At 32.5% G+C, this 11,577-nt stretch overlaps 1 protein-coding gene across 1 annotated transcript in view; it reads left to right on the top strand.

Moving 5' to 3' along the window:
* Positions 1-3,359: 3,359 nt before the first annotated feature.
* Positions 3,360-11,577, top strand: part of LOC117182709 (matrix metalloproteinase-2) — a 287,764-nt gene continuing 279,546 nt past the window's right edge. Inside the window, exons 1-2 of the mRNA XM_033375817.1 lie at positions 3,360-3,712; positions 7,691-9,284. Coding sequence (XP_033231708.1) covers positions 9,204-9,284 — 81 coding nt within the window. The 5' untranslated portion in view covers positions 3,360-3,712; positions 7,691-9,203. The remainder of the gene's footprint in view (positions 3,713-7,690; positions 9,285-11,577) is intronic.

Genomic DNA, 11,577 nt, shown 5'->3' with positions numbered 1-11,577 from the left:
TGAAAAGCAAATATGCCTACATTATGAATATATCTCTATATTTGAAATTATATTCTGTTTATTTTCCTCGAAGGCAAACATGGAATTTAAGCATGATTCATTTAATGTATGAATCATTTATATTCACTCTTATGGTGTTGACCAAAGTTAAGTGAATCTTGTTCATACAAATGATCTTTATTGTGAATTATATATGAGTAGAATTAAATAATGCGCCATTTACAATTTTTTCAATGTGGACGCCCGAAGTATAAATCTGAATATCATTGATTCACATGTATATTCTAAGTTTGTGAGCCTTGCTTTGGCGTCAGTTTTAATAAAGATGTGCACTGAAGTGAATGGAATACAGTGAAACAGATATAATCACCTTTGTTGGCACGTTACGGAAAGCCTAATATTGATTTTAATGACTTTTTTTCCAACAACTTTCATAGTGGAACGAGTAAAGATCAATTACGTTTGACAATGAAATTTGTGTTGCGGGAAAGTAATGCTGCTTACTTTTCTTAAACATCCTCTTGGGAAATACTATTTTCGATATTCTTATTATAATATAGTATTACGGTTAATTTTTTAGAGGAAAATACTTTTTAACATCCTCTGGATATTGTTTGTATTTATGTATATCTCCTAAGATTTGTAAGAGTAAATCCAATTTAAAGAAGAAAAGACTACGAGACCACTTAAACTGTGTGTCGGACGCGTGTCAACGACTCTTAAACTTTTTATTCTACAGCGGTTCATAACTTCCGTTGGGAAGTTGATTTCGCTGGATTCAAGGTCGACTCGACAGCAAAAGAGTCTTTTAGGAGTGCAAAGTCTGCGAATAAAAGGAGGCGATTGCACTCGGTCCTCAATTTTCTTTGTCTCAGAGTCACTTCTTCAAATTTTTAAGTATTTATGATATTATGGAAAAATTTTAATGAAGCAATTAGATAAGAAATTTTCGATACTTTCTGCTATTTTTGCTTCCAGCCATCACCTAAGTTATCAAGGATGCAAACTGGATGCAAATTAATTTCTTCAATTACTCACAATTTAAGAATTAGTGAGAAGGAAGGCTTTTTAAATGAATATTAAAGAAAATCGTATACTAAAGAGGTGTTTATGTATTTTCGTTTATTAGTATGAATGCTATTGAAAAGTTTTTAGATATGTTTTAAATGATATAAAATATAAAAATTTCTCAATTATTTAAATACAATCATACAAAGGATTTTGTAATTCTTTAATTAATCAGCTTCCTTTTATAAATATAAATATTTTTAACGTTTATCTCAAAATTGAAATTTCCTTTTTCTTTTATAGTATTCTCGATAAATAAAACCAAAATTCCAATTCCAATTTAAAAATGGCTAAAAGAAATATCGTAGGATTTTTTAAAATCTATAATTTTTCTTTAAGACTTTTTCTCCACGTTTGCATCGTTTGCTTCAAAATTTGAATTTTTAATTTGTTATAGTATTTTCGATAAATAAATCCAAAAAGACGAGTCCCACCAAGAAAAGGTTAGAGGAAAAATTGTAGATATTTTAGAAAGCTGCTTTACAAACAGGCGCATTTCCGAAATTTACCCTTACGCCCGTGTGGAAACTGTAATTTTTATGTCGATTCTTGATAAAAACTATAAGGAAGCTCTTTTATATTCTGTATTAAAAATATATAAATAATTTACAACATCATTGTGTTCATAAACGTTAGTATATATAAAGGAAAACCGGTTTTGATATTTCAAAAAAAAAATTTTATCCGTGCATGTTTTCTAGAGTTATCGTTTTTGCGGACGGACGGGCAGATGTAAAGAAACGGCGCATTTCCTAAATTTACACTTACGCCCGTGTGCAGTGTGGCCATAAGCAATCGGAGTTTAAATATTCATAATTACAACATGAAATTTTTTTATCAAATCAGGAAAGCACGTGTCGTTTCATTTTTATTGAAGAATGACTTATTTCGTAGAAGATGTGTACTCGTGAACACCGGATAAGAAATTATTTGGGGTATAGGATTATTGCATATTTGATTACTGCCATCTGCGTGTTTGAATGTCGCGTGCATAAAAAGTATATACAAAAAAGTATACAGGAAAAATTGTTTGATTATTAGTTCATCCAATAAAATATTAATAAGTCTTAGTTTACTTGTGTATTTAACTTATAAATCTTTTCTTCTTTCTAATTGTCACCTAACATTTTTTAAATGAGTTAAATTTTCAAACAACGGAAAGAGTGGATGAAAACATAAAAAAAAAGAATATTTGTTGTTAAATTGTTTATAGCAATAGATATGGTTGATATATGATTGTAAGTCATGGCTAATTACAAATCTAATACCAAATACAATGCATATTATGTCAGAAATCATCTAGACGCACTAAATTGAATTATTTGTTTATATAAATTATTTACATATTCACAATCAAAATCATATTTCTTGAATTGCTAGGTTTGCAACTATATATTTTTACAAACTTTTACACCCAAAATTAAATTGAAAATGCTACTCGCTATTGCGCTTTATTACACGGATATTACGCATTATTACGCGTGAAGATTAAGGAATAATGCGCGAGTAAATTCCTCCACGGTTATGACTGAAGGCAGCAAATACGTATCTTTTTTATAACAAGATACTGAAGGAATAATCATTTTCACGAACTAAAATTTATAAATATAACTTTTCCAAAATCTTTCCCGAATAGAAATTGACTCAGTCATGAATATAATTGAATTGCAAAAACTTACTGTCTGGCATTCAAAATTTATTGAAATTAATTGGCATTCGTTCCAATTCATTTCCGAAAGAAGTTCCCTTCTAAATTATCTTCCACTTTTGAACATCGTTCTCAATTCCATGCAACATCTGTTTTACCCCGGCTTTTCTCGCCCTCCTGTCATCCTCGAATCTGGAAAAAAATGTAAACTCCTCTTTCGTCGGATACGGCAGCCCAAATACTCGTTCGCCAACGCTTCGAAGATCTCCTGACCCCCCGCCGTGGTTGCGTGGGTGGCTAGAGTAGCTAGTAGACATAAGGCTTTAGCGGCTTTAACTTTACTTGAGTCCACTTGGAAGAGAGAGAGAAAGAGAGGCTACCGACGAAAAAGAGACAGTTCCAGTAGTCCAAGTGAGACAGGGTGTGGCGTTGGAAACTCGACGAAAGGAGAGGGCCCGGACCGTCCGCGTCCGACAGACGCCGCGCTGCTCACGCCGGCCGGCCGGCTGGCCGGTTGGTTGCACGGGTGGAAGAGGGAGGGAGCGACAAAGAAAAGCAGAAAGAGGGAGAGAGAGAGAAGAAATCGAGGAAAGAGTGAGAAAGAGACGAAGGCTGGAAAGGATCGCACCGAGAAGCGGACGACAGTCGCGCGGCATGCGGCGCAACGTGCGTGCGGACGGTTTTGTTTTCGACGCGAGTTTTTTGAACCGCACCGCGAATTCCGTCCTCGTTGTGCACACCTCGCGTTCTCCACTGTTGCCCTGTCCCCTGTAACCCTGATAGCTTTTTATTCTCTGGTTTCTAGCTCCTGTAACCTTCTGGTCAACTCCCACCTCAACTTACCCTTAGTTCTCCTACCCCCTCCCCATTACAAAAGCCGTGGCGGCGATTTGCATTAAAAGTTTCATTCCCGTAAAGTCAGTGAGCCGAAAACACAAAAAAGAAAGAATAAAAAAGTGTTCCATAGTGCTTCTGCTTTCACGGAAACAGTGTCAAGTGAGAATATATATCTTTTTATTTTGACTGTTTTAAAGCTTTGTTTTCTTCTCCCCTTTTTTGAGACTTTAGTTTATTTTTTAAAACATTTTATTGATTTAAAACTTTTTTTAACTCAGTTTATACTTTTTGGTTATTTATATTTTACAATCAACTAATTATATGACATAGCACAGATATGCATTTTTAAAAATGTAATCTGTTTTGTGCAATTTGATACATAAATTTCATAGCAATTAATGTTAGCAATGCAAAGCCTAGAGAAACGGAATCATGCTAGCTTCAACAAAATTTAAAAAGAGTTAATTCGAAAGCGAAAAAATGTACCAAAAACAAATAAAGGAAGTTAGCAAGAGGTTTGATTTAAATTGTAAATCTCAGCTGATCTTCTTATATTTATTGTGAATATGAAGTCAGCAAATAAAGTAAAAATGGAGATGATAACGTTTTGTGACCGTTTTAATCCATATGAAATGCAGGAATTTTTTTAATACTCCCGCCTACCGCAGTAATCCAGGTGCTGCCACCAACGAAGAAATAATCCTCACTAATAATAACTTAAAAATTTACTTTGGTCTCCCAGTTGGAGTTATAATTTTAATAACTGAAAATCGGGCATTATTTTAAAACAGAGAATATATATAAAAAATTTTGATGTTTATATAATTGTATATGTCGTTATGTCTTTAAATTTTATTAAGAACTATTTACCCAATTAATTAAAAAGAATACGTTTACTACCTATAATTATAATAGACGTTAAATCATTTATTTAATAAGCGCCCTTATTAATAATTAGTAAAAAATGACTAATTCGCAATAAGATTGTTACTAATTCACTTAAGGAAGAAAGTCGTTACTCAAGTTAAATGGTGAGAATATTACAATTAATTAGTCAAATGCCAAACACTAATTTTTAGTAACATTTATTCATTCACATTTATAGAGATACAAGAGGTGAACTGCTGGTAAAAAAATTTGGGTATGGGATTCGATCTAGAAATACATATGGGAAATCGTATGGGAGTAATCTCTTAGATAGCATCGTAAAAGTATGGCTCAAATATAGCTAAGTATATAACGATGTATGGTTGAAGTATGGGGAAAGTATTGTTCAAGTATATCTGAAAAGTCTAGCTGCATTATAACTGAAGTATAGATTAATTATAGTAATAATTTGATTAAATCTTTTCAGGATTGTAATAGTATGTTTATGAATAAAAGATTCTGGATCTCTTACCAATATATATATATATATATTGGTAAGAGATTTTAACCACATATCTCACGGTTGTGAGACGTGGTTGTCCTTATGACAAATTTTTCAATATATATATATATATATATATATATATATATGATAAAAGAATCATATAAGCTTTACATTGTACATCCTTTTGTTATGATTTTCCATGAAGCTGCAAAAGGGAGAAGTTTATTTTTTACTCTCATGTTGATTTCTCATTCAAGATTTGAAAGATTTAATTAAGCTGCCTTTGCGTTATACGTGCGAACAACATTTAAAGCATATTTTCCGATACTTTAGCTATACTTAAGTATAGCCAGATATATTTCAGTGTATATATGAATTATATCCCATACTTCATCCATACTTTAGTTATACTTTAGCTATACTTTATCTATACTGTTTCAATATACTTGAAGTATGGGATTGTCTCATTGGCCATGCATGTTTTATTCTTTGGAATGTCAATTATTGATAACTTCCATAATTATGAATTTTACTTCGGATACCACTGAATTATGGTACATACACCTGTTTTTTAAATAATTTTTAGTTCGTTTAAATAACTTGAATTCTATTTAATTCCTCTGGATTCTCTCAATTCAATTTTAATTAAATTTTATTTCATTTAAACTGTATTTAAAGTGAACCAAAATAAATTCAACTGAATGAAATAGAACAATGTTAAGCCCTTTGATTTACCACAGTTTGTCATTTTTATTTTCCTCTTTCCAATAATAATGACGCAAAAGGCTTTAAAAACACAAAATTAGGCACTTTACGCTGTAAATTTTAATAATTTTTTATATTTTTCACCATGATTTCATATTTTTGTAATTGATAATATTTCAGTGAAGTGAATAATTTACGATCCACTGCTGCACTGTTCTGCAAAATCGTCCTAGAATTGGCAGAGTTCATGCTTTTCGAGCGCCTAAAATGCGTTAAACAAAAATTATGTTTTTAATTAGTTTGAGGTCACGTTTGGCAGCTCCGATCGGTTTTGAAAGGAATTAGGATTTTATTATTTTCATTACCTAATCGCGGATTCAGAAACGAACGACAAGAGCGGCATTCTTAGGATTAAAAATTCTCAATACGTTTTAATGCAAGCCTTCTTACCGGGCTGCGAGCTTATTATCCGTATAAAATATTATACGTAAAACATTGATGTATTTATTTTTTAAGAGAAGACTCAATTATTAAAGATCGTATCTCCCATTTATGCAAAAATATTTTTAATAAGATGATATCATATATTTTTATTCTTTGTCAAATAGGTACATGATTAGCATTTCGATTCCAGCATTCGAAGTCAAGCAGAGAATTCGAGTTTAGAATGACAGACTAATTTTATATTAAAAACTGACCAAATTCTTCTTCTAAAAAGTCATAATCATTGATTTTTCGAAAACATTTGTATAACCATTGTACAACTTAAAAAGTTACTAATAATGTTAAAAGGTGAAGTTTTTGAGAAAATGGAATTGCAACATTGGAAGTTTGTCTCAACCACCAGTATTCGACAAAAATCAGTCTTCCTTAACTTATTGTAAACTATTGGTAAGGAAAATGTAACCTTCCTAACAGTGGATTTTAATGAATTTAGAAAAAGATGTTAACATTTTTCTGAATTAGAATCCGCAAAAACTACTCTTGTTATAATTTTTTTCGTGTCTAAAGGTATTCCCACTGAACTACTAGATTCTTTATAATTATTTGGGCTTCATTATAGCTATTTTCTTTTGTTTATGGATAAAGTAAGTTACTTTATGAACGTTTTTTCCTGTGGTTGGCAAGATTGTTTTGAACAGGGCGGACTTATTTCTCTCCCTAGTGTAGATTACCGTTCATTGGCATTAAAATGCAAGTTCTATGCTAAGATGGTAGAGATCTTACTACCATTCATCTTTATCTGAACACACTGCGCGAGTGTTCTTCGATCCTATCTCCTCTTAAAGCCACCTATATGCTTTTCTGCAGAAGAACGGAGAGTTAAACGGAGACACAAGTCGAAAACCTTTATGCGAGAGCACAAAGGTTCATAATAGGATTGTTCGGTGACGATTGTCATCGTGATGGGTTCGATGTCGCGTCATAAGAATATTTTTCCTTCTTATGTGTTTACATAAACTAACCGGAAACTGTAATTTTTATATCAATTCTTAATAAATACTATAATGAAGCCCTTTTATATTCTTTATTAAAAATATATGAATAATGTACAACATCATTGTGTTCATAAACGTTAGTATATATAAAGGAAAACCGGTTTTGATATTTCAAATAAAATTTTCTGATAGGAATTAATTCCAAACCATCTCGAACCATTCCGAAATCTTAATCAATTTGAACCAATCCGAAGAAAGTTTTAAATCATAATTATCCGTCCGTTCGCCAACCCCACAGTAAATCTTAGGCATATTTTTAACCTGAAGTTGGATGAAAGCGTTTCAGTGGGATAGGAATCTTTGCTTCGACTTCAAATTAGCTCGGAATGAAATTGATTTATCCAGATACAGAATTTCGGGATAAAATGGATGCAGATAGGTAGACATGTTCTGTCCAAAACTTTCGCCAGGGATTTTTTTTCTGAAATCACCAGATAAAAAAATGTATGAGCTGTAGTGATGGTAACAATAATAGAATACTAATTTCCATGGTAGACAAATTAAAAATTGCATTAGTTCAATATTTTATTCTATTTTTACATTATGATTTTTTATTTGTAGGCGGCAGTCACCGGAAACCCGAAAGAGTGAACAGCGTCTCTGAATCGCCTGAATTAATTTCGCATCAGCAACTCCATACTCATACTCTCGCGATGTCACACCTCAGCGAAACGAAGATTCATCCGTCCAAGAAAAAAGCCCCTTTGACGAAGCTGCAACGACAATCGAATTTTTAAATTCCTGATAACTCCGACCATAGACAGCACTGCCCAGATTGACGAGAGAAGGATCAATATAGAAACAAGGAGAAAAGACAATATGAAATAATTTTTATAATCCTTTCGTGGTAATTAATTTCTATGATATTAAAGTAAGGAGAATTTTGTTATAATTCCCTACGCTTACTGTCGCATAATATAGATCATTTCTATTAATTTCTATAAATCGCCTAATCAACAAATTTTTGAAAAAGGAAATAAAAGAATAGAACCTCAAGAAAGAAATTTCTACAAGGAAAATAACCTCACAAAAGGCTGCAATATATTAACAATTTCGATTTTAGTAAATTTGCGAAAAATATATCTAAAATAAGTGAATTATTCTTTCAAGAGCCCAGAAACGCTGAATTGAGCATTCGACTGATATTCTCTTCTACTTTGGCAAGTAGCGATCAAGAGGAAGCAATTTTGCAAGCTCCCAAAGGCCTCTCGGATATTGGCAAACTTTGGGAAGTCATTTGTAGGAAATCGTCGATGGATCTGGCTCTAATTCAGAGATCTATAAAGAATTTAAAAAAAATATCCAAGAATCTGGGAAGTAGATTCTCCGAAGTTCCTTGTGTTGAAAGTGTTGATAGTACAGTAGCAGTCAATTTCCTAATTTTAGAAAAAGTTTCTATAGCAAATGTTTTTCTAATTCTATAGACTGGAGCTGTTCCCTATCGAATTTTAATGACACAATTGGGAAGAGTCTGGATAAATGTAAAAAAAAAAGGAACAGTTAAAAGAGAAGAGCAAAGGAAAAAGTAATCCAAACAGTGCAAATTCACTGGCCATCTGTTACGATGTGAAAATATTTTGTTCCTACATCTTTTACACTTTTCTCGAGTGAAAGTCTTCTTTTGAGATGAAAATGCATCCAAGTCCTTGGGAGGATGCGAGATTCGAAGAGCGATTGTTGGAGGATCCTATCCTTGGAGGTGTAAAGTGTTAAGTGCCTTTAGCCCCTCCACGGTTCTCCCTCCCCCCTGAAATTAAGTCGTGATAGGAGGGAGAAGGAGCGCATTACAAATGGAAACAACGTGTGTATACGTACTTTAAAAGTCGACGGTCGGAGTCAAAGGAGCGACGAGCACGGAATGCTCCGCTGAATGAGAAGTGCCTTCAGTGACAGGATCGATTCCGGTCGATTCCATCGATTTCTTATTATTTTTTATTTTACTTTTTTTAAAAATATATTTGTGCTCAAATACCAGGATCATGTGTCGTTTGTGGCAAGTGTGGGGTGCTTTTTCGTAATATAAAGTGCCTACATCTGTGTTTGGATTAAAGTTCGGAGTCGTCACCCTTCGAAAATGATCCTTCACGTCCTGCTGGCGATGCTCTCGCTGGTTTTAGGCGCACCGCAAAAGTCTATCTACGTTGACGATAAAGCGGTGAGTGTCTGTTTGTTTTATTCATTATCATTATTCATATAATAATTTGGTTTAATTAAAAATTACCAACTAAATACTAGCAGAGAAGAAAACATAATGTAACTAATGTGCGGTTTAAAAGTGATTTCTCTTGGCATATCGTTTTATCATTAATTTTTTATATTATATTGCCTTTACTTAACAGTTGAAATACAATTCAGATATTATGTCCGTTATTTCCGAATTTTATGAATCTTGTCGATATCACGCAATTCATACCTTGATTTTTATTATCATCCTATTTAGTGTTATTTATATTGAGTCTTTGAATCTTTAGTAATCTTTTTTAAGTAGTATTTTACAGCAATTTCCATAGAATTAGCCCCTTTTCCAGGTACCGTTTTTCTGTACGCGTAGCGAGGGCCATCTTTCAAAAGTTCTTGCTCTTTAAATTTTTTCAAATTCTTTGCCATTTTATAAAATTTGTTTGAATCTATATTAGAGTATTCGGAAATATTTTTGAATTAATTGATACCTTATGAAATGCCTGAAAAACTTTTAAACTCTTGAATATTTCTTATATTATTTGATAATTTCCAAATTCTTCATTATTTTGAATGTTCTTAACCAATAAGCTTGAGGATGTACTATTTAGCTATTTATTTATTGAAATTATAGTTTAAAAACCTTCAAGTTATTAATCCCCTTTTAAATAATTCAAGTTTCAAGGCATATCAGCGCACGAATCCTTTAATATTAGAAAGAAATTCCACACGTTATTTTTTTAATTAAACAAAGGGCAGAAATATGTGACTTCAAAATGTCTGAAAATTGGATTTTAATCGGCCGTGGCTACAGGATCAGAAAACCGATTTGATTTTTAAACCTAAAATTATTTGTATTTTATTACACTTTTAAGGGGAAAATCCAAAAAAAAGTAATCGGCCCGCCGCGCGGGCACATTTCTGTCGCGCGCGTAAGGCACGCGACTGTTGGTTCTCGCGCTTCGTGCTCAATAACATAGTAATCTCGCGCTTCGCGCTCCATAACGTATTTATCTCGCACCACACGCTCGGTCTTTGTATGTCCCCCAAATTTGTGTGCAGGCCTTTTAAAATTAAAAGTCAAAGAATCAACAACTATAATTTGGTGATTGTGAATTCTCTTTTGTTAAAGCTCCTGTGGCTCAAACGAACCCATTCTCATCACGTATCTTGCGTGCTTCTCGCTTTATTTTATCGAACATGCGTTCTTTTTTACATTATCATCAACTCTATTGTATCAAATGTATATTTTATTTATTTGTGTACATCAGCCACCCTGAAAAATGTATCATTTCAATAAATATATATTATCACAATTCAAAATATTCATTGGTATTGAAAGAAAAGTATTTTCATTGTCTTGTTTTCAAAATTTTTAAAAGTGCGCATCTTATTTTAAAAAAATTGTTATTGAAAATTTTATTGCAATTTGTGTCCTCTTCCCATCAATTTAACTTAGTTTTAATTTTTTTAGTATGGCATTTTTTGCCGTTTTTTTTTTTAAATTTTTTCTTATTAATTTCCTTCACTTATTAACACTTATTGTTATTGGTAGATACGTTACTTAAATACAAAATTAAGTTAAACTTATGTCATTTGTGTACTGCCTTCTGAAAATGGACCAAGTTGTCACCTAATATGAGTACTGTTAGAAACTTTTTGATAATATGCCTACGATAGGAACTCTTCAATATTCCACTATATTCCACCTTTAAAGTAGGTCTCTAGCTCGGATCCTATACAATCTTTCTTCTGTACTATCTATGTATAATGTTTTTCCTCTTCTCCTTCATCGATCATCCATACGAGGAGAACTCTTGTGACGCCTACACCATCCTAAAGCTTTGTGCACATTCCTTTCTTCCAAATGCACTTTTTCTAAATCTGTAATTTATACAAGAGCAATAAGTCGGAATGTACTGTCGCGGATTTCTTTGAATCTTTACGTTTTAAGACACCCTGAATAAAAAAACCGGTTTTACGATGGTGAGTGTCTGTCTCTTTGTCGTTGTCGTCTATGTCAAGTAACTTTTGAAAGACTTATCGAATTAGGTTGCAATTTCGCACAAAGTTTTAGGGACCAAAAAGAGAGGTCGAGTTCGTTAACTGGCTATTTTGGATGAAAATTCAAAATGTTCGAGCATTTTCAACATGTTTGAGAACTTTTTTTTTTAATATTTAAAAATTCCATGTACGGCTTTCCGTAGTACTTGAAAAGTTAAGCAATTTATCTTGATGAATTTTTTCGATGAAAAGAAAATTATATATAA

This window comes from Belonocnema kinseyi, chromosome 1 (assembly GCF_010883055.1).
Source record: "Belonocnema kinseyi isolate 2016_QV_RU_SX_M_011 chromosome 1, B_treatae_v1, whole genome shotgun sequence".
In the NCBI taxonomy this organism is placed as follows: Eukaryota; Metazoa; Arthropoda; class Insecta; order Hymenoptera; family Cynipidae; genus Belonocnema; species Belonocnema kinseyi.
Note: the sequence above shows the minus strand (reverse complement) of the source record. Positions and strands in the feature narration are given on the sequence as shown.